This window comes from Colletotrichum paranaense (genome assembly GCF_030867605.1).
Source record: "Colletotrichum paranaense strain IMI 384185 chromosome Unknown Scaffold_12.1, whole genome shotgun sequence".
Classification (NCBI taxonomy): Eukaryota; Fungi; Ascomycota; class Sordariomycetes; order Glomerellales; family Glomerellaceae; genus Colletotrichum; species Colletotrichum paranaense.
The window spans coordinates 845,812-866,364 of record NW_026848970.1 but is presented as its reverse complement, the minus strand read 5'-3'; the positions used below and the strand labels follow the sequence as shown (position 1 = coordinate 866,364).

General features: G+C 52.9%; 9 protein-coding genes across 9 annotated transcripts; 5 read left to right on the top strand and 4 right to left on the bottom strand.

The window, feature by feature from the left end:
- Nucleotides 1-61: 61 nt before the first annotated feature.
- Nucleotides 62-1,754, bottom strand: CPAR01_13203 (uncharacterized protein; the record flags this gene model as incomplete). The annotated part of the gene is made up of 5 exons (XM_060497457.1): nt 62-420; nt 499-566; nt 645-1,027; nt 1,114-1,218; nt 1,278-1,754. Coding segments are annotated over 5 exons (1,392 nt in total), but the record flags the coding sequence as incomplete, so codon positions are not given.
- A 918-nt stretch (nt 1,755-2,672) lies between these two features.
- Nucleotides 2,673-3,783, top strand: CPAR01_13202 (uncharacterized protein; the record flags this gene model as incomplete). Its single annotated transcript, XM_060497456.1, has 3 exons — nt 2,673-2,730; nt 2,834-3,417; nt 3,481-3,783. The coding sequence occupies 3 exons, from the start codon at nt 2,673-2,675 to the stop codon at nt 3,781-3,783; spliced, it is 945 nt and encodes a 314-aa protein (XP_060343849.1).
- A 526-nt stretch (nt 3,784-4,309) lies between these two features.
- On the bottom strand, nt 4,310-6,832 carry CPAR01_13201 (fungal specific transcription factor domain-containing protein; the record flags this gene model as incomplete). Its single annotated transcript, XM_060497455.1, has 1 exon — nt 4,310-6,832. One exon carries the CDS (start codon nt 6,830-6,832, stop codon nt 4,310-4,312), a length of 2,523 nt encoding a protein of 840 aa, XP_060343848.1.
- Nucleotides 6,833-8,294: 1,462 nt separating this feature from the next.
- Nucleotides 8,295-9,901, top strand: CPAR01_13200 (thiol-specific monooxygenase; the record flags this gene model as incomplete). The annotated part of the gene is made up of 3 exons (XM_060497454.1): nt 8,295-8,380; nt 8,455-9,046; nt 9,107-9,901. 3 exons carry the CDS (start codon nt 8,295-8,297, stop codon nt 9,899-9,901), a joined length of 1,473 nt encoding a protein of 490 aa, XP_060343847.1.
- An 843-nt stretch (nt 9,902-10,744) lies between these two features.
- CPAR01_13199 (glutathione S-transferase) lies at nt 10,745-11,876 on the top strand (the record flags this gene model as incomplete). The annotated part of the gene is made up of 3 exons (XM_060497453.1): nt 10,745-10,756; nt 10,815-10,964; nt 11,013-11,876. 3 exons carry the CDS (start codon nt 10,745-10,747, stop codon nt 11,874-11,876), a joined length of 1,026 nt encoding a protein of 341 aa, XP_060343846.1.
- Nucleotides 11,877-13,797: 1,921 nt separating this feature from the next.
- On the top strand, nt 13,798-15,259 carry CPAR01_13198 (amidohydrolase; the record flags this gene model as incomplete). Its single annotated transcript, XM_060497452.1, has 2 exons — nt 13,798-13,929; nt 14,018-15,259. 2 exons carry the CDS (start codon nt 13,798-13,800, stop codon nt 15,257-15,259), a joined length of 1,374 nt encoding a protein of 457 aa, XP_060343845.1.
- Nucleotides 15,260-15,277: 18 nt separating this feature from the next.
- CPAR01_13197 (uncharacterized protein) lies at nt 15,278-17,075 on the bottom strand (the record flags this gene model as incomplete). The annotated part of the gene is made up of 3 exons (XM_060497451.1): nt 15,278-15,711; nt 15,753-15,778; nt 15,922-17,075. The coding sequence occupies 3 exons, from the start codon at nt 17,073-17,075 to the stop codon at nt 15,278-15,280; spliced, it is 1,614 nt and encodes a 537-aa protein (XP_060343844.1).
- A 591-nt stretch (nt 17,076-17,666) lies between these two features.
- On the top strand, nt 17,667-18,491 carry CPAR01_13196 (uncharacterized protein; the record flags this gene model as incomplete). Its single annotated transcript, XM_060497450.1, has 1 exon — nt 17,667-18,491. The coding sequence occupies one exon, from the start codon at nt 17,667-17,669 to the stop codon at nt 18,489-18,491; it is 825 nt and encodes a 274-aa protein (XP_060343843.1).
- A 479-nt stretch (nt 18,492-18,970) lies between these two features.
- Nucleotides 18,971-19,924, bottom strand: CPAR01_13195 (feruloyl esterase B; the record flags this gene model as incomplete). Its single annotated transcript, XM_060497449.1, has 1 exon — nt 18,971-19,924. One exon carries the CDS (start codon nt 19,922-19,924, stop codon nt 18,971-18,973), a length of 954 nt encoding a protein of 317 aa, XP_060343842.1.
- Nucleotides 19,925-20,553: the final 629 nt, after the last annotated feature.

Here is a 20,553-nt window from a genome sequence, read left to right as displayed (position 1 = left end):
CGTTACTTGGGTACATGCGACTCATTCTCTATAGACGCTAGTGTTATTCATGAATCTTACGTCAAATTTTCGCCGGCCTAGTTTTGTTCTCTTCAGTAACGCTATGCCGTACTTCTCTCGTAACCTTGATGATTCGCCGTGTGCTCTCCGCGTCATCGTCATGGTTGCTGTTGTTGCTGTCATTATCCCCCGCTCCCCCAATCACCGTCACTCCTAGGTCCGTTTCGTATATCGGACCCTGTCGTCCCTTTCCCTGTCCAAAGGTCACGAGGTTTGTGTCGCCCGAACGGTTGTAGGGTTCCTGCGTGCTGGTATCCTTGGCCAATCGTTTAAAGAAAGCTCGTAGCATTGGTAGCGAGCCAGCAATGATGCCTAGGCCACATTCGACGATTGTCCAGAGAACTATGTTACCTGCATGGTCTACACAATTGCAGGAATGTCAGTGTGCTGCTTTGTACGGATTGTAGCGAAACAATCGGGATGCGTGGGTCTTCTTACACAGAACGTCGCTCGCTTTCATGTACGCATTCGTGAAGGGTACTCGGATAATACTCGCAATGCCAGCTCTACCAACAAAAGTAGTTAGTCAAAGCCTCATGTACACAATCCCCTACGTTTAGCAGAGATCTTAGAATATCACTTACAAGAGACCCAGTCCCAGAATGAGCCGCACGTAGAACTTAAGTCGGGATCGCATTTGCACATGCCGAAGCAGAAAGAACGGAATTGCCGCAACGCTAAAGTCGGTGATGACATTGGCAACGGATGCCCCGTACGAAAGCGCGGTGGCCACGATTGGTGGCCAGCAAGTTCCCGGTATACTCTTATCCCAGTACCTATCGAGGGGGTGGCATTGATTCAAGATAACGATTAGGCCGGAGCCGCTCATCAAGAAGGAGAGGCCTATCAATCCTCGCAGGATCCAGAGATAGACCTTCTGATTTGTGATGCGCATTAGGGTGATGCAGATGCTGGACTTGATGAAGCACAAGCTGCCAGCGTAGAAGGCTTGCCAGATCAAGAGTGTCTAGTTTTCGTTGACCGTATAGATTTAGCAACAATAGGCCTACGAATTTGTATGTAGTAGGTCTGTCCAATGCCATCACAACGTACCTTGTAGCCCTCTATGCTCGTCGCTCGATTCATAGTCTCATCTTTGCTCGCTATGCCAGTAAAAGACCCGTAGATCGCAACAGCGGACTGGCCCAAGTTGACAGACTAAACGAACGGTCTTGCAGTTAGCTTCTTTTCAGCCGACCGGAAAATAGTCGACCTACGAATCCCGTCAACATAGCCCAGTCGTCAGAACCGATTTTGTTCGTCTTGAATCGAATGAACACGCGCATGGCCATGACGATAGTTGTTAGAATCGCCAACGTGACGGTAGTGACTAGGAGCCCTAATGCGAGCCCCTGAGGCTCGACGGCCTGCCACGTATCGTCTCCGGCCACATTGGACATGACGATTCCTCTCCGCCGATTTCGTAGTAGCTGAGCCGGAGACGAAGAAATAGTCTTGGGACGAGTCTCGAAGAGGAATCGATTTCGGTTTCTACATTCTGCGAAGACGCTATTAGTAGTGAAGAGGGTTTCGGAGAAAATGTACAGACAGCAAACCTTGTTACCGAAGCGGAGGTGATGACCGTGGTCCCTCATGGGAGGACCAAAGTTCTCTATTGCACCCAGGTCTCTGACATCCCTGGCATGGACTCGAAGGAGCGTCTTTGCATGTGCGTTGGCCTGATTCGGCTGCGAACCGCGTCAGGTACGAATACGTCAAGCTCGGGTTCAATCAAAAAAGTCTGTTGGAGAATTAAACGGATTGGAACACCCCGGCAAATGCACCAGTGTGGGATGTTGGTTGTGTGATAGAATGCGGTACTTGACAGGGGCCCTGGGCATATGGTATGGGGACGGGAGACGTCAAAGCGAAAGGTTGCATATGGAAACCCAGCACCAACAGTATCTTGGCAAGTCGGCAGCAGGGAGCGAGGGGGACTACTCCGCCCGTACGGAGTAGAAAGTACATTTCTTCGTTCTTACATATACTATGTAATGCATTCTGACTTTCCAGTCAAGGTGTTGAAGGTGTATTGTCTTGTTGAATCATTATCCGTCAAAGTTCATGGATCATGGACTTTGTCTAATTTTCCTGATTGCAATTGTTTCTGACCTTAAACTATCCCCTATACATGGATAATTTATGCGAGTCGAAGTGCCTGGGCATTGGACGCCCAACAGGATGGATACGCGGCCAGCGGATGGTCTGACCCAGTACCCGCCCGCATCACCCCCGTTGACAGCTGAGCCGGGGATATATGCAGGAACGCGGGGTTAAAGCAAGTTGTCGTCTTGAAGATAACTAGAGTCGGGGTCCTGGTCGTTGACCGCCCATCCTTCTGAAAAGTCCGTCCGTCTTGACCTTCCTGAGCATATCTGAAAAAGGGCCCCTGAGCGAAGATCCTCATCCTATAAGACCATCCAGAAATGGTTTTGATGTCACCTAGCAAGTCATGTAATTGAACCCCCTTTTTCTTCCTTTTTCCTGATCTTTGAAACCGACTTTTGTGCCAAGGAGCATATCATTGTCAAAATCTGATTTATCAACAGCGCAAGCGAGTCAGAAACACACCTAGAATCTATACCATCAAGCTTGCACTTTGACGACTTATCATGGCCATCGAATACGAGGTCAAGGGAAAGGTAGCCCTGGTTACAGGAGCTGGATCTGGTAAGTAGTCTCCATCTCTACCAGACCTTCAATGACGATACCCTTGGGTATTGATCGAAGATAACTCGATCGCCGGCTTGCATGATATTCATGATTCTTCTAGGCATCGGTCTAGCCATCACCCAGCGCCTTCTTAACGAAGGCTGCTCGGTAATGATCGCAGACCTCGTCCTCCGCCCAGAAGCCGAGACCACCATCGCATATTTCCCCCATCCGTCTCCATCCGCAGACAAGCCCTCAGCCGCCTTCCACAAGACAGACACGACAAACTGGGCCCAACTCAAATCTCTCTGGGCGGCAACCCTCGAAAAGTTTGGCCGGGTCGACATCGTCGTTAATAACGCCGGTATCTTTGAGCCGCCCTGGTCGTCCTTCTGGAACCCGCCCGGCGTCTCGCCTGAATCGAAGGATGATGCGGACGCTGAGGTGGGATCGTACCACATCTTCAATGTGAACACCATTGGCCCCATCCGGCTGGCGCAAATAGCTATCGACTACTGGCTACAGAACCGCGAGGTCAAGGGGAATCTGCTTTGGGTGTCGAGTATGGGCGGCTACATCCACTCCATCCAGACGCCGTTTTACTTTGCTAGCAAGGCGGCTGTTCTCAGTGTCGTCAAGTCGCTTCAGGGGTTGAAGAAGTTGGTGGGGATCAGGAACTCTGTTATCTGTCCTGGACCTACGAGGGTACGTGAATCTTGGAAGTCCACACGCCTGTTCACATAACCACAAAGACTGACATAAGCGCAGACGCCCCTCTTTGACCAAGAATTCTGCCGCGACCGCTTGCCAGCTGAAGATCTCGCCCTATCGTCTGAGAACCTTGCCAACGCAATGTTCTCGCTGTTGACGGAGGAGCAGTATGGCAACGGCAACGTGCTCGAAATCATGATGATTGGCAGCAAAGAGGAGCCCAAGATCCATACTAAGGAGGTGCAACTGGAAGCTCTGTACCCGACGGCTAGCCCCATGGGTGCGGGCACCAAGGCTATGGAGGCAGAGCTAAACTTTATGGGGATGATCGCTGAGAAGGGGATGCGGTCTAGTTGCTAAGTAGGTCACAGGCGCTAGTGTAGATAGGTTAACAATGTCAAGGCTATCCGTACATTTTCGAAGTGATTTTGAGGGATTACAGGCTGTTTTCCACGCCCTCAATTCTTAGGTTGGATCAAGAATGACTGTAACGGCATTTTGATACTCCTTAGGAGACTTACTCCCTGGCCCCCTCGCTAAGAGCGTTCATGGGTTTCTCCCTACTACCAACCAGCGCGTACAAGCTCCGGGGACTTGACGGGCTGCTCCGTTCTATGTACTGCCCGCGCAAGACCCCCCTTGCCTAGCGGTGGATACTCCACGGTTCAGGATGCGGAACAAGAAGCCGTTCTTATCATGGGGAGTGACCCAAAGAAGCCCAGGCAACATCCAATTTGGAAGCCGTAGGACCATGCCAGAATAGCCGAACGTGACTTCGGGATCAAAGATGCCAATGAAATCGAACTTTATTCGTCGCTCTAACACATTAAGGTATCTAGGTACTAATAAAAGTAACACAAGCAGCCGGCTACAAGACAGGATCGTATCAGAGAAATCCCAATTCCAATGACCCCCAGCCATAGTCCATAGCCGATTCATCATTCCCTACCGCCGCCGAATGGCGCGTAGGCCCCGTGGGCGAAAACGCAGTCTGGCCCCTAAACCCCGCCGGCGCTGAAGCCTGCCCGCCACAATCGTCCGGGAACTCGTGAAAGGCATAACACGTCGACCGGCCGAGGACCTCCTGCATCAACGCGACGAGCCGCGTGATGAGTGGCCGCACCATTGCCTGGTACGATTCTCTAGACGAGAACTGGCCGCTGCCGCTGCCGCCGCCGTAAACATTGTTGTTCCCGGGAAAGTGTAGAGTCGTGTAGCCGTTATTGGGCACCCCTGAGATGAGACCCATGAACTGCCGAAATACCTGGGCGGCTTGACGCGCCTGGTTCCAACCCTCGGGGAAGGCCTCGAGGATGCTGACGATGACGGCGACCTCGTCGCGGGCGGAGAAGGATGTGCATTCTGCGGCGCAGGCGATGAAGCTGTGGATCAAGACCAGACCGACGGGGAAGAGGCGGCACAGTGTGACCCGGTTCAAGGGGAGCTGGCGCTGCTGGAGGAGAACCGAGGTTGACTGGAGATGTTTCTGGGCGAAGCGCAGCAGCTCGACGGCGGAGACGATGGTGCCGCACGAGTTGAAGTGGCAGGGGTAGTGGAGGAGGAGGAGAAGGTGGTAGTACCGCGCGCTGAGCCAGGTGACTGAGTTGTGGATGGGGACGTTGTCTGGTTCCAGTGGGGAGACGAGGCACCCGTTGCTGTACCAGTTCTCAATCTCGGAGCGGATGTTCTGCACTATGGCGCGCCTGTCTGCTTGCGAGAGTGCGGCGACCTCGTGTTGTTTGCGAGTGTGGATCTGCTTGAGGATGCGGTCTTCAAGCTGCCTGAGCTGGATGACGTGGCGATTTGTTTGGAGGATGGAAGCGAAGTGTTGACGGTCTGGGGAAGCAAACTCTTCGATTGTAAGGCCTGGCAGCGGGACGTCGACGTTCTCGTCGATGAGGGCTACGGGGAGACCTAGAGAGATGGCCATCATCCGGTCCAAGACGTAGATACTCCAGAATAAGCGATGGCGTAGCTCAATGTCCATGGCGGAGAGATTCTTGTCTTCGGAGGATCTCCTACTCAATCCGAGGAGCATGGCTTGGCGGGAAACGATGCCTGCTATAGACCACGTTGAGATGCCCTTTGGGTCGAAGAGTGAATACAGTGCCACCAAGACGAGGATCTGGATCGACTCGAGGTCTTCTCTCACGAGACACTCCTGAATGATGTCGGCGTAGGCTACGTCGAACTTGGAGGCCGTGTCGTTGGGTATTTGGCCGGCGCGCTGCAAGGTTGTGCATCCAATCGCCATGATAAGATAGAGCAGCGTAGAGTCGGCATCTCTACGTCGCTTAGAAGTTTCGCCTAGTGACTCGAGGTCTCGCAAGACTTTAGTCCTATTGACGAATGGGTAAGCCCGGTTGACGTTCCGGAAGTAGGCGTCAACGAATCTCCTCGCAATAGCGTCGCGAGGCAGGCTCGAGGATGTGAAGCCTTCTCCATCGCGAAGGCTCTCGATGCCAAGGATCCTTCCGGGCTCTGGCGCTGGCTGGAGCAGAGCTCGCATGTGATCATGGCCCCTTGACGACGATGATTCCGTGTCTACGTTGACCGCAAGACTTCTTTGATCAAAGAGGATCGGGCCCGATGTGCCAAGCGGTTGCTGATGTACGGCAAATGTGTCCCGCGGTTCCGCGCGGTTACTCTCTGCACTGATAATAGACCCGGGAGTAGCTCCATTCGCCGCTGGCGTGGCCGGAAGAATGTCCATCGCCTGACCCACGGCCGTGATCGTAGTAGCCGCCGGCGAGGATCCCAACACGGAGGCAATATCTGTGCCCGTGTCAAGGCTCTCTACGCCAGGGGCGCCGGCGACGGGCAAGTTCTCGTTGATGAAGCGCGAGAGCCATTCTATCCGAGCGCGCAGATGGTGCGTCTGGGCAGCTGTAGAAGCGGCGGGAGTGGAGAAAGAACACTTGTGTCCCGCGTTGGCACATAGGGTGCAGATGGGAAACGTGCGACTGCACTTCTTCTTGAAGCTGCGGCAGCGATCACAGGCGGGGATATCACGGGTGACCTTTGGCGATGATGCCGAGATGGATGATGGCACCGCTCCTGCTGCTGCTACTACTGCTGATGCCGATGCTGCTCCGGAGGTGGAGATGTTGGCAGCAGCCGCACCTGCGGAAGGACTTTGACCTGTCAGCGCAGGTGAGATTGGACCTGACGGCGGCGCTGGGGCCGAGCCAGAGACTGACGCCGCGACGGCTGCTGCTGCTACCGCTGACGATGAGACATCGGGGACGGCATCCGGAGGGCCCGGGTGGACTGCTGGGGACGGTGTCTGGGGCGGCAGTGGAGGGCGTATGGCGGGAGGAGAAGCCGAGCGGCGCAGGGCTGGCGAGGATGGGGAAGTCTGTCGGACGCGAAAGCGATGAATATTTGATCTGATGTGTTCGGGCGACATTGCGACGGTGCGACAATGCCAAATGGGATAGGGGGGACTGGGCGACGGCGAGACGCCGACGTGAGAGCGCCCGTTTCGTGTCGGGGCTGTCGGAGACTGGACTTTTGGGGGACGTTTCTTCGCTGGACACGTCGCATACACAACCGGTTGGTCGGCCGGGAGTGGGAGTGTGGGATGGGGGATCCTTTTTCGAACAGAAGCGAGACTGGAACTGAGTCGGGAACCTCTCCGCTTGTTGTTACCTTGCTTCACTTGCTCAATGGATCGTCATCTGCAGGGCAGAGGCAGAGAGAGTTCTTCAGCGGCTGTGCGGTTCCATGGCTACGGGTCGCGTAGTTTGATGGCAATCGTTTGTCGAGTGGTATTTGATTTTCTTGCAAAGAGAAGAAGAGTAAAAATTCTCTTCTCTCCCCTCCCCAGCGTTGCAACGAGGCTGTCCTGCCTTACTACACACTACCCGTACCTAGGTACGTGTACGCACTATCTCTTGTTCTGCCCAGGTCGCTCTCCGCGCAGATCCGATAGCCATCCAGTCACTAAGTCTGGTACTGGGAACCATGAAGCGGCTGGCAAGACGGATAGAAACACCAGGAGTACGGCACAAAAGTACCACAGTACCAGACAGTTGCCGATGGTGAAAGAGCACGACTCAAGCGGGCGTTCAGCACGCCATTACCGCGGTCTGTTCAGGGGCGACGAATGAGGAGTCTGCTTAGAGCGATTCTTCTGGTTTAGTCGGCCCAATTTGGACCCGCTGTCGGGGATCCGTCATTCGGAGTTAATATTTCCTGATAATTTTGTTTTTGTGTTGAGGGGGAGGAACCGAGGAAGAGAGAGTGGGAGATAAGGGGCCCGCCAGCAGTTGGGGTGTGCTGCTACATTTTGATAGTCGGCAACTGAGAACTTCTACTAAAGCATCAACAACTTGGAAGCAAAGACAGTGTGACGGAGTCGAGAAACTGGAGAAACGTTAGTCAGATGCGTACAGTAACTACTTTGCGATGACTTGCATGGGAAAGAAATGTTCATGCCAAACTGTCAGACTCTTCCAAGCGCTTATAGTCTCCCCCCCACCCGCCCAACATGTCCCAGACACGCACAAATGGCGCTCGCGCTGGCGCTGGCGTGGTCGGGCCAAGGCCGACTCGCGCTGGCAGTGGGCCGTTCGTCCGACCAGCAGAAGCATATCGCCGAACCAAGGTTCGTCTGTAGTCCTGTACGGATACTCTCGTCAGGAATCTTAAAGTCCAAGAGTGTGAATCGCGTGATGCTCATGCGGAGCATCAAGCACACATCGCTCAGAGTTGCCTGTCACTCTTTCCATAAAGCCGAGTCTTCTTTTCATCGTTATCGTCCGACAGTCTCATCAGTGGTGCTACACAGATACCCCTCCCTACCGTCGCTTCCTCGCTTCTCTACAACCCCTCGTCGCATCCAGACCCGGCCGGACTCCGCTGCCATCATGTCGCCCATGTACCTTGAAGACAAACTCAACATCGACCGGGTCGCCGTTATCGGCGCCGGGCCGTGCGGCCTGTCCGCCGCAAAGTAAGCCCGCCGATCCGGCCCCAGGCGACGAGTCCCACGCCTTATACATACTTACTTTATTCGCACTCCAATAGGTACTTGCTAGCAGAGAAGAAGTTCTCCAAAGTCCAGATATTCGAACAGAGGGATACCGTCGGCGGCGTCTGGACATACAGCCCCTTGAACGTCATTGACGGTGACTTCAGCATCCCCAGGACACAACCGACCAAGAACCCGGACACGGCCATTGCCGTTGAGGGACACGATGCCAAGCAATTCGTCTCTCCAGTGTATGATTACTTGGAGACGAATATCCCCCACACACTCATGAACTACTCGGATAAAAAGTTCCCCTCAGATGCCTCGCTTTTCCCTCCTCACCAAACAGTGAAGAAGTATCTGGAAGACTATGCCGAGGAGCTGAAGCCCATCATCTCTCTGTCGACGCAGATCCTCTCCGTCAGAAAGTCTTCGAGTGGCAGTGAAGTTTATTGGGAAATTGAAAGTCTGAACCTCAAGACAAATGAGACCAACAAGGCGCAATTTGACGCTGTCTTCGTCGCGAGCGGACACTACAATGATCCCTTCATCCCAGACATCCCTGGCCTTGCCGAGTTTGACAAAGCACACCCAGGCTCAATTTCCCACTCCAAATTCTACAGGAATGCCGAGCAGTATAAGGGAGAAGTGAGATGAACCATGCCCGCAACCCCTTAACCTGACCAAAGTCACTCACACTCATTACAGAAAGTCATCATCGTCGGCAACTCAGCTTCAGGCATCGACCTAAGCGCCCAAATCTCAACAGTCTGCGCTCTCCCCATCATCGTCTCCGAGAAGACCGTCCCCAACACCCCCGCAGAAGACCGCTCATCCTGGGCTAAACCCGTCCCCGAGATTCTCGAATTCATCTCCGAAAACAGACAAGTCCGCTTCGCTAACGGCGAGACCGAATCCGAAATTGACGGCGTCGTCTTTTGCACGGGTTACTTCTACAGCTTCCCTTTCCTCCGCGACCTCTCCCCTCCTGTCGTAACGGATGGCGCCTACGCGCGGAATCTGTACGAGCATCTCCTCTACATTGACGACCCGACGCTTGCGTTCGCGGGTATCCCGCAGCGCATCGTGCCGTTCCCCGTGTCGGAGGGCCAGGCTGCGTACGTTGCACGCGCATGGGCGGATCGTCTGCGTCTGCCGAGTCGCGGCGAGATGAGAGAGTGGGAGGCGCGGATCCTCAAGGACAAGGGCGAGAGTAAGATGCTGCATAACTTGGCGTTTCCCAAGGATCTGGAGTACATCAATATGTTCCACGCGCGGAGCCTGGAGGCGGAGAAGAGAGAGGGTCTGGAGAATGATGGTGTGGGAAAGATACCGCCGTACTGGGATGATGAGAAGCGGTGGACGAGGGAGCGGTTCCCTTTGATCAAGATTGCTTCAAGGAAATTAGGAGAGCGAAGGCATGAGATTACGACGTTGGAGGAGCTTGGGTTTGATTACAAGGCTTGGAAAGCTGGGCTAAATGAGGAGGAAAAGTTGCTTTGAGCATTGCTCCCTTATGGCTTAACCATTTCTTCCCTCTCCGTCTTCTGTATAGATCTTAGAAGGAGCTGGGATAGAGAAAGACTGGAGATGTATACGCTGACGCCATCTAGCACTTGATAGCTACGTTCTCGCGCGCGTGTGTGTGTGTGTGTGTGTGAGAGAGAGAGAGAGAGAGAGTATCAGAACTTATCCCATCAAGCTGACTACTACTCATGGTGCATATCAGTCATCGACCTCTACGTGTAATGTCTAGTTCAATGCATCTCTTCTAGTTCACTATACCAACTTGAGGGTAATTCTCTTCGAACGCCTCGAAATGTTAACACCTCTACCGATGCCACCAAATCAGCGTACAGTAAGCCCAGATGAAAAATGGCGAGGTCCTAGAATCTACTTGGTATAGGCGCTATGGAGGAGAAATTGGTATACAACGAGCTTACAAACTTGGACTCGTGAGCGCAAAGCTGACAAATGGCCTTCATCCCAAACTACACCTGCTGGCTGCCCGCGCGCCACGAGCGCTCGGAGTTCCGAACCGCGCGGGATTGATGCAGCTTCCCCGCTCTGGGAAGCTGGAGAAGTCTATTTTTACGTCACGTTCACCTACTTTGTGGAAGCACATCTGCTCCCTTGATATGCTTCCTAATAAAGCAATCCATTCGCTAATAGCAGGCCCCTCATCACGCCACATAATATCACCGCAGTTAAAATCCCACCGGCTCCAAGTCGTATCAATCCATCAAAAGTATATGAGATCTGGTATCGCACACTTACCGACTTGCATAGGTCCGACCTGCTTTCGTTCATAAAAGTACAAAGCTATTACCTCAACACACGACTAATATGAGTGAAGAGGTGCGGTTGCATACACCTATGAATACCAAAAGCATGCATGTTAACCCCTTCATTACAGAAAGACCCCATCCGGTACCAGCCCGGAAAAGGCGGAGGTTTCGAGCGCACTGAGGCCCAGTTCCGCAACTTCATCGCGAATGATGCCAACGCCAAATTTGCAGCTGAGAAGGGTCGCTATGCTCTCTACGTCAGCCCCGGGTGTCCTTGGGTAAGCCCTCATGTACATCAAAGCGAATGCCCCGCTAACAAAACGCAGTGCCACCGCGTCATGATCGTTCGGGCCCTCAAACGCCTCGAGGACGTCGTAGACCTCTACGTCGCAGATATGGGCATGGGCAAAGAAGGTTGGCACTTCACAGATAGCCCCGAGGCAGCGAAATTCGGCGTTCTTCCGCGCGACCCCGTCTACGGCTTCATGACGATCAAGGAGCTCTACCTCAAAGCAAGTCCCGGCTACGATGGCCGTGTCACGGTCCCTGTCCTCTGGGATAAGAAGTTGCATACTCTCGTCAGCAACGAGTCTAGCGAGATTATCCGTATGCTCTACACCGAGTTCGATCACCTCCTTCCCGAGGTGGATCGCGAGGAGAGTCGACCCGGCGGCGGCCTGTACCCTAAGGAGAAGCGTAAGGAAATTGATGAGATCAATGAGTGGGTGTATCACACGGTCAACAACGGTGTTTACAAAAGCGGGTTTGCGTTCACGCAGTCCGCTTACGAGGAGAACGTCGACGCCTTGTTCAAATCTCTAGATCGTCTAGAGGATATTCTCGAGGACCGGCCTTTCCTGACCGGCGATCACATTACTGAGGCTGATGTCCGCCTGTTTCCAACGATTGCCCGGTTTGACGTTGCATATGTCCCGATTTTTATGTGTAATTTGGGCACGATCCGGAACGATTACCCGAATCTGCACCTTTGGTTCAGGAGGTTATACTGGGACCAGAGTGAGAGGACGCACGGCGCGTTCTTCAGTACGACGGATACGTGGGTGTCGAGGTTCAAGGAGGGATATGGCAGTGCTAGGACGAGGGTCTTGGGAATTACCGGGCCCCTTATAATTCCAAAGGGCCCTCGCGTTTTGGTTCACGTGCTCAAGGAGGAGGAAAGGCTTAAGTGACTGTAGTTTTCTTGGTTGCGAGGTCTGAACTTCACAACCAACTGAGGTCGTATATAGTTCAAGGTAGTCAAGCTATGACGGTAATACCTGCCTGTTGCAACAACTCAAGAAACCGGCTACATCTCAATTGGCCGCCATCAATCATTTTACTATGATGTACTTGACTGCATTTAATCTTATCAGGTCCCTCAACACATGTCTATCCTGGGCCAAGAAGCTTCTCGGCATTCCAAAAATTTCCGAAATGTGCAATACACTATTGCCGGGCAAAGCCAGTAGTCAGCCAAGCAAATAGGCAGAATCAGTGGCTGCGGCGGTGTAAGTGAGGTAGGGGCTGTGACCCATCAGCACGCACTGCTGCTTGGCGACAGGGTCGCTGATCCTAACAGCAAAGCATGTCCCAACGAATCAGAGTGGTGAGGAATGTGAACAAACATCAATATCGTCTGGCCACATTTTGCCACTGCCTGACTTGGTTCAGCCTTCTGGGGCAGAGCGTTTCGCCCGATTTGAGGCAATCAATTCGTTGAAGAGAGCTTCACCTGAGTCTGCCAGTGTTAGACAGTCAGCCTTGGAAGGCTTTTCCGTTATTATATTAATGGCAATAAGACGAACTAGACTGTAAGTGCGCTTGTTTGTACTTGAAAACGTAGATCCGCCATCTTTCTACTATCGCTGATTACACATTCTGCGGCTGCCATTAAACCTACAAGAGCTTACAGCGGATTTGACGAGACCAGATAGGTCTGAAATATCTCCGAAACATCGCGCCGCGCGAAGATCATCAGATTACTTTACAATTCTAATGCCTCCCATTTCGAAAAGCGGAAACTCACTAGCCGCTCTCAGCATCTTCAAGACATTCGAAATTCGAATAGCTCATATAACCTCAATCACCTCGAGGTACCATACCAAACGAGAAATTGGCGACGATTACAAGACCCACATACGTCCAGGCCCAATTGCAGGCATCTCTCTAATTGCCATAGTGTTCGTCTTTCTCATACTTGTCGTCTGGAGCAGGCAAAGAGCCAGGGCTAGAGAGGAAGCCATTTTGCATAGGTACAACGATTATGTCAGCAACGTCGTGGCTCTCGAGGACCAGCAGAGAGACATCAGGAATGGGGGCTATGCCTATGGTCGAGGCTATTTTCCAAAGCCACAGTATACCGCAGCCGATGATGATGGCAGTGAGCGTGCTCGACGCCTGATGAAACCGCTTCCACCGTTCCCTGGCAAAGCTGGCAGATCCCAACAGCAGTCATGACTTTGATGGGCAGGGCATGGGTGTTTTTGAGATTCTCTTCTATCTATGAAACAAAGCCTCGATTTCTACATCAAAACAAATCAATCAAGTAAACCTAGGTCGAGAGAAGCCGTGCCTTGTGGTTAAAACATAGTATGTAAGATCCTATGCACTGTCGTCGGGCGCGCCCGAGCCCTCTGCGTGTAAAGACTTACAGTATGTCCCTTGCTTCTTGCCGTTGCATCGCCCTTTGATGACGGAAAATAGAAGATTCTTTTATCAAAATATTCGCTCAGAGCCGGGCAGGCACCAATCTTCGGGGTTTCTGGGGACGAAGGGATGCTACTGGGCTGTCATAGGTATCACAATCAGCTCCCCCGAGGAGCGATGTGGAGTCAACGATTATCTTCGTCGGCAATTCTGACCAGTCATCGACGACATCTCATCGGCGTCCGGGTTCCAATATCACGACCATCTGAGCGCAACATGTCGCAATCATGCTCCAGCGTCCTTATGAGAAGGAATCAAGGTCAGCAAGGCACAAATCAGTTCTGTGCTGGGCAGACCTGAATTTCCATAAAAGCTGGCCTCCCTTCCGCATGTCCAAGTTACGAGGTTCGTCCTGTTCATCAAACGGAAGAAAGGATTGTCTCATCTCAGGTCTACCAAGCCAATATGAACATTCGTATCCTCCCTTTAACATCTCAATTCGTTCCCAACATGGCCACCATTGCCCCGGAGATCGCTGGTGCAATGGATAAATCCATCAGCGATGCCAAAACCTTGCTGAGAGAGGTCGACTTAGACGTGAGTAGTCCCAAGCACCGCCGTTTGTGTCCCGCAAAGGGACGTCAGCACAAACTTGTCCAAGCTGATCCAGGCTTCGACGTTCTAGATATTCCATCATCCGGAACTCAACTATCAAGAGTTTCACGCGCACGATGCTCTCGTCGAAGTACTCAAGAAGCTTGGTTTCAAAGTCACCCCTCACGCATACGGAATTCCTACATCTCTGGAGGCAGACTACGGAGAAGGCGGCCGTCTCGTCGTCTTCAACGCCGAGTACGACGCGCTCCCTGAAATCGGCCACGCCTGCGGTCACAACCTCATCGCCACCGCATCCCTAGCTGGCTTCATTGCCACAGTTGCCGCCCTGAAGGCGTCCGGCAAGCCTGGACGCGTTAGACTTCTAGGCACTCCGGCCGAAGAAGGCGGTTGCGGCAAGGGCATGCTCGTAGGCAAAGGAGCATACGACGGCGTCGCAGCCTGCGTTATGGCTCACCCGGCCCCAATGTTCACCTACGGTAACGAAGGGCGACACGGTGACGTATTTGTCAATCATGTCTCTGCCACCGCCTTCAGAATCAAGTTCAAGGGCAAGGCTGCGCACGCCGCCGCCTCGCCTTGGGAGGGCGTGAATGCTCTCGATGCTGCTGTCCTCGGCTACAACGGCGTCAGCATGATGAGGCAGCAGATGACGAAGGATTCCACCGTCCATGGCATCTTCACTGACGCCGGCGTCAAGAGCAACATCATTCCCGACTTTGCTGCCGTTGACTATACCGTGCGCGCGCCAACCATTGAGAAGACCAAGGAGCTGCGAGACCGCGTCATTGCGAATTACCGCGCTGGCGCCATCGCCACGGGCTGCGAGATGAAGGTCGAGTACGATGTCTTTTACGCGCCCTTGCGCCCGAACAAGCAGCTTTCTCTGGTGTTTGCGGACGCTGCGGCAGACTTGGGCATTCCCATGTGGTGCGACGTGGACACCAAGGAGGTCATCTCTGGGGCTACCGACCAAGGGAACGTTGGCTGTGTTGTGCCTGTCATCCATCCTATCTACGGGATTGAGGCCAAGGAAGGGCAGAGTAACCACACTGCCGGCTTCACGGAAGCTGCCGGAGCCGAATCGGCACACGAACGAAGTCTTATTATTGCCAAGGCTCTGGCGAGGTCCGCATGGGCTGTCTTGACCGACGATGAGGTGGCATCCAAAGTTCAGCGTGAGTTCGAAGAAACTGTATCGGAGAGGAGGTTGAAGATTTCTTTTGAGGAGGAGATGCCTCTTATCACGAAAGACTCCTCTCAGATGAGCACACCTGTTAAGAAACTTTGCTCTTGTGGCAACGGAGTTTGAGCCATAGTTGTTTGATAGCTAGGCCAGCAAACCGAGATTCCGCTCTCTGCCTTCCTTGAGTAACATAGCATAGCTGCTATTACCAAGCTTCTGTAGCAACGAATCCCGATGAATCGCGTCGTTTATTTCTCTCGCCATAACGAACACTGCCCATTGGTTCCGCCACATGAACGGTCTATCTGGCCTCTGGGTAATCATTCGGAAAATCACGCGGATTAGACCGTCCTTGGCGACGGCAAGATCTCGTTGGATCTGTTCAGATGGTGAAGCAGAAGCCATGGTAACTAGAACACAGACAAGGACAGCATGGAAATGGGATACAATGCTATATGATGCTGTGATCAACTTTGTATCGGCTGGATTAGGGGCGTCTGCCAAGAGGAATATGGCCGAATAGTCCTGTTCAGCCCCTCGGAAGTCAGCCGCTATTATTGGCCAGTCCAACGTGGGATCTGCAAGATGTAAAGTGATATAGGAAAGACTATATTCTTACCTCTCGTAGACGATGTAGCGTGGTCACTATGTCATTCAGCTGGTCTTCGTCAATACCGGATGCTTGGACCCGATGCAATTGATCGAGACAAATGTTCGCCAAAAAGTGAAGCTCCAGGGGCCTCGATCGCGCTACATCATCCATCAACTCTTCACAAGGATACAACGACCCGAAGTAATCAGCGTGGACATTCCGGGAACAGGCAAACAAGGAGCGCGATGCATCATCGCCGGAGAGTACCAGGCGAGAAACTTTGCCTCCAATGCCGCAAGATTCAGAGTCCAGGTCCTCATACGCTATGAAGAGCAGGAGACTCGCGACAAGACTCCTGTTCGCAGGCAGAGCCAGAGGAGAAGAGACCGAATCAACAGCGGATTTCTCTTCAGGAGATGTGCTGCTGGAGAGATCCCGGAGTGGGGACTCCTCGGCATCGAAGAGGTTCAGAAGACGATGCTTGCGGACGTAGTCTGCTACTGCAGAGCTGAGCTTCTTCATAGCCCGACGACATTTATCATCCCAGATCGCACGGTACGTGAGTTGCAACAGCCAAAAGGCCATCAAAGTCTTTGTATGATTACATATCGGCTGTTGCATTCCGTCGACAAAGCTGTTGGTTCCCATTGTGAAATGAGACTTGGCCGTGGTCAACACTGAACGGTTCGGGTGGTTCCGGGCAACGGTGCCAAGGCATGACGCCAGCAGCAAATGCATGACCGTGGCGTCGTCGTAGGCATGATGAAGCAGGATGGCCAACTTGGACCATAAGAAGGTCTTGGGGCTACACTTTGAGAAGACGTTCTCGAAGAAATAGAGAGCGTCCTGCTCCAAGGGCCCAAAGAGAATCGAGCACCGGGATGGTATGTGTCCAGTGCTCAGCAGTGCTTGAGGTGATGCCGCTATGTTCTGATTAAACATAACATCCATGGCCATGCCTTCGTCATAGTGCGCTGCATGATTTAGAACCGGATCAGTCGTAGTTGTCGACTCGTTTTCGTTCACCGACGTCGTTGAGGGACTCCCTCCCCAATCAAGGGGACTTTTGTCGCTTTCGGCCCTTTGCTGGACAGTGTCTTTGGAGATTTCCTTCGAGGGCAAGACTGGAGGAGGCATGTACTGAGGGCGAGATTTGGCAGGGCCAAACCCGCGCCTTCGCTCTCGGAGGGGAACATGATCTCCACGCCACTGGCAGTGACGCTGCAGGCGACTGCATCGCTGGCATGAAGGCCGGTCCTCTGAGCACTTGACCTTGGATCGTGCGCAGGTAATGCATCCCCTTGTCGATCGACTCCATCGGCGGGATACTGTAGTCGTGTTGTCGAGCATGGCTGGCGATAATGCCTGTGAAGTGTCTTGCTCAATCGCTTGCGCAGTCGTCGGCGCGAGACCTTGAACAATAAGGAATTAGATCGAACAACGTGAGGGGTGGCATGGTGTTGACGGGGGGAAGACGGCCCTATAATGAACGAAAAGCAAGAGAGTGCGATAGTTGAGAGAAGTTATTGATAAGAGATACAGGAGAATTGCATCATCCCGGAGTTAACGACTTACTGTCGCTGACGCTCCTGATCCCTGAATCGTGCATAAGACTATCTCAACTCTAGGGTACCAACTTAGCCTGAGTGGAGAATTGCGGTCCGAATTGGCCACTAAGAGTCTTCGGACCGAGAGTTAATTGAACGAACAATAATAGTTCAGCGTGATAGTAGACCACCTAGGTATTAAGATACTTATCCTATCTAGAGATTGTCAACTTTCAGACGACCTCAACTTAGAGAATTGTGATAACTGAGAGCTTTCCCCAGAGAAAAGACGAAATAAGTCTTTTTTTTTTTTAGACCACACAGTTGTCGTATGTGAGGCATCTAAAGCGGAACCCACCCAACAGAACAAATAATCTCGTCGAGCCGTGTGATGATGGATGAATCAACTTTACGTGGAGAGGAGCACCGAGGAAGATCCTCCGAAGGGCAGGGGCGGCTGAAGAGCATCCAAAACACGACCAAGAAACACCGATGGTGGTCCTCTGAAAACTTGCAATACATACCACTAGAAGACTCAGACGAAAAGGGAGATGCAGGAGATGCATGGGCGCAAGAGTTGAGAAGAAGCAAAGCCTCCCTTTGGAGATGGCGTTCTGCCACAGCACTGCTCCTATTAGCCTTAATCCTATCCTGGCTCCCGTTCTCAACTTCGAAACTAAGTCGACAAGACTACCCCCAACCAGAAGAAGGCGAAGACAACGTCCTGAAGTGGATGAAAGAAGCCGAAGTCGCCGAAGGACACTTCTGGTGCGGAAACTCGACTATCGAAGCCAAACGCCGAGGTTGTGCCTTCAACAAGCTGCACAACAGATGGATGCCCCCAGCCTGCACACAAGATTTCGAACACGCCCGACAAGCCGTACTTGAAGCCCTGAGCGGCGGCGAGGAGGAGCCAACGTTTCAGTTCTACAGGGACGACGACGGCAAACCGGGGACTGAGATTTCCGACGAAGAGCTGGATGAGTTTGAGATTTTGACGCCGGCTTGGACGACTGTTGGACACCACATGACGCACTGCATGTATCTTTTGCTGCAGGCTGCTGCGGCGCTGAATTTGGGGACAAAGGCGGATATGGTTGTTCATGCGTGGGAGCATGCGAAGCACTGTGCTATGGTTGTGTTGAATGAGACGAAGAAGGCGCCGGCTTGGAATGATGTCAAGAGTTTTGGGCATACGCAGTCTGGTGTTTGTTGGTAAATATCTACCTAGGAGTCAATGCAAGGAATACTTGAGGTATTCACATAGTCCATGGAATACGGCAGGTGTGGGCAGGCCCGTACCTTCCTGAAGTTGCCGTGAGAAAGCCATATAGGTCCCAGTATGAGCACCAAGAGATGTAGCCCCCAGTTCAGCACCCAGGGGGGGTGAGGTGAACTCTCTTTTTGCATCGACTTAGACAAACCTAATAATGCTTTATCTACGTATCGGGCGTCCGGTATGAATATTTAGCCAGTGAACTCCGACATGAGCTGATTTCGTCTTGAGAAAGGCCGCAGCCGCAGAGGGCAGACATAAATCGCCAACTCTACTTATTTAAGATAATTGTTAGCATGAACCATCACTGCGTACACATGGCATGTATCCAAGCACCAATTAAGATTTGAAGCTGAATACTCCTTGAATGGTAATTACTCGCCCATCCATTTCAAGATATCCAAGGTAGGCTAGTAAACCTTTCATGAGCGCCGTCTCTTAGCACAAGTACACGGCACAGGCAACGACTTGCGCGAGAAGCAACTCTCCCCAACACAATCCAAATCAAAGAACCTAATAACCTCATCCGCCTGATCAGGAATATTATGATCAATCCCATGCGCCAAAAATGCCTCAAACAGTCCTTTTGTCCCATACACACTCTTCGTCCACCCCGCAACAGGATCATCCTCCACAACCTCCGTCGGCGTAGCCCCCGTCCCCAGCACCGTAGTCCACATCTTGATCTCCTCGTAGAAATTCGTCACATTCAGCACATTATCCACGTCCCCGTGCAAAACCTGCAGCTTCGGTCTCGGGCCGGCGTACCCCGGATACGCAGCCTCCACAATGGCAGCCCACTCCTCGCCCGTATGCGTGATCCGCCCGCTGGCGCAGTCGTCAGACCACACGGCGAACCCATCCGCAGCATAACACCCAAATGGCACGCCCGCGAATGCCGAGCCCGCGGCAAAGACGTCCGGGTACGCCCCGACGAGGACGTTTGTCATCATGGCGCCGGAACTCACGCCGGTGACGAATACACGATCCGGATCGACGTCGTAGTTCTGCAGAGTCCAGCGGACCATACTCACGATTCCCAAAGAATCACCGCCGGCGTCGTGCGAGAGCGTCTGCGGCGAGGAAACATCCCAGCAGTAGTCTGCGGTGTGGGGCGTGGAGGGGTATATCGTGACGAAGCCGAGGGTGTCGGCGAGGGGCCGCCAGGGCTTGTAGTTGAAGGCGTCTGTCGCGTTGCCGTGGCACCAGTGCGGGAAGACGAGGAGGGGCGCGTTGGGGATGAGAGTGTCCGGGACGTAAAGGTAGAAGGAGACGTTTGTGGGGTTGGGGCCGAAGTCGGTTGTGATGTGTTGGAGGGAGGCGGCGGTCGCAAGGGCTGGGAGGAGGGCTGTTGCCCAGGCTAGATGGAGGCGCATTGTCGAGGTCGTGGTTTGGAGAGAGGTGATCTTCACGATTGCGATCTGGGGAAAGATGCCAAGAGAACGAGCTGGTATTGTTCTTGAAGTGGGATCAGAGCTGCTTCTTATGTGCTTTTTGAAAGAGCTGCCCCAGCCACCCCCGCGATACCGGGCATACGGGTAGAAGAAGGGGTAGCATATGATGGCCCTTCATGGTGCTTCATTCTCACTGGTTCAATTGGCATTGGGGTTGATTGAGGTTGCATTTCTTGCGCGTGGTTGGTGGGGATGGTGTTGTAGAGGAGATCGTCGGTGGAGATGGACCATGGAGGTTCGTAGCTCCGTTTCCCAAAGCGGGAATGTGGAGCCACGGTGAGCCGGTGAGCCGGGTCTCATCGGTGCGAGAAGTCCGAGAATACGGCTTCTACTCGCAATGTCTTCTGAATCGATGGCGATCCTGGCAATTATGATAATCCGAGCAATTGACGGCTGTACTTTCCAAAAAATTAGTGGATGGATAATATTATACGCTCTACGGCACTGTTGACTCTCGCATCTACAAAGCTCTCTCTCCGTTAACAAGTCGAGGAGACATCACTAGATTCACCATCACGAGATGCTGCTTGCAAAATACCCATTGATTTTGA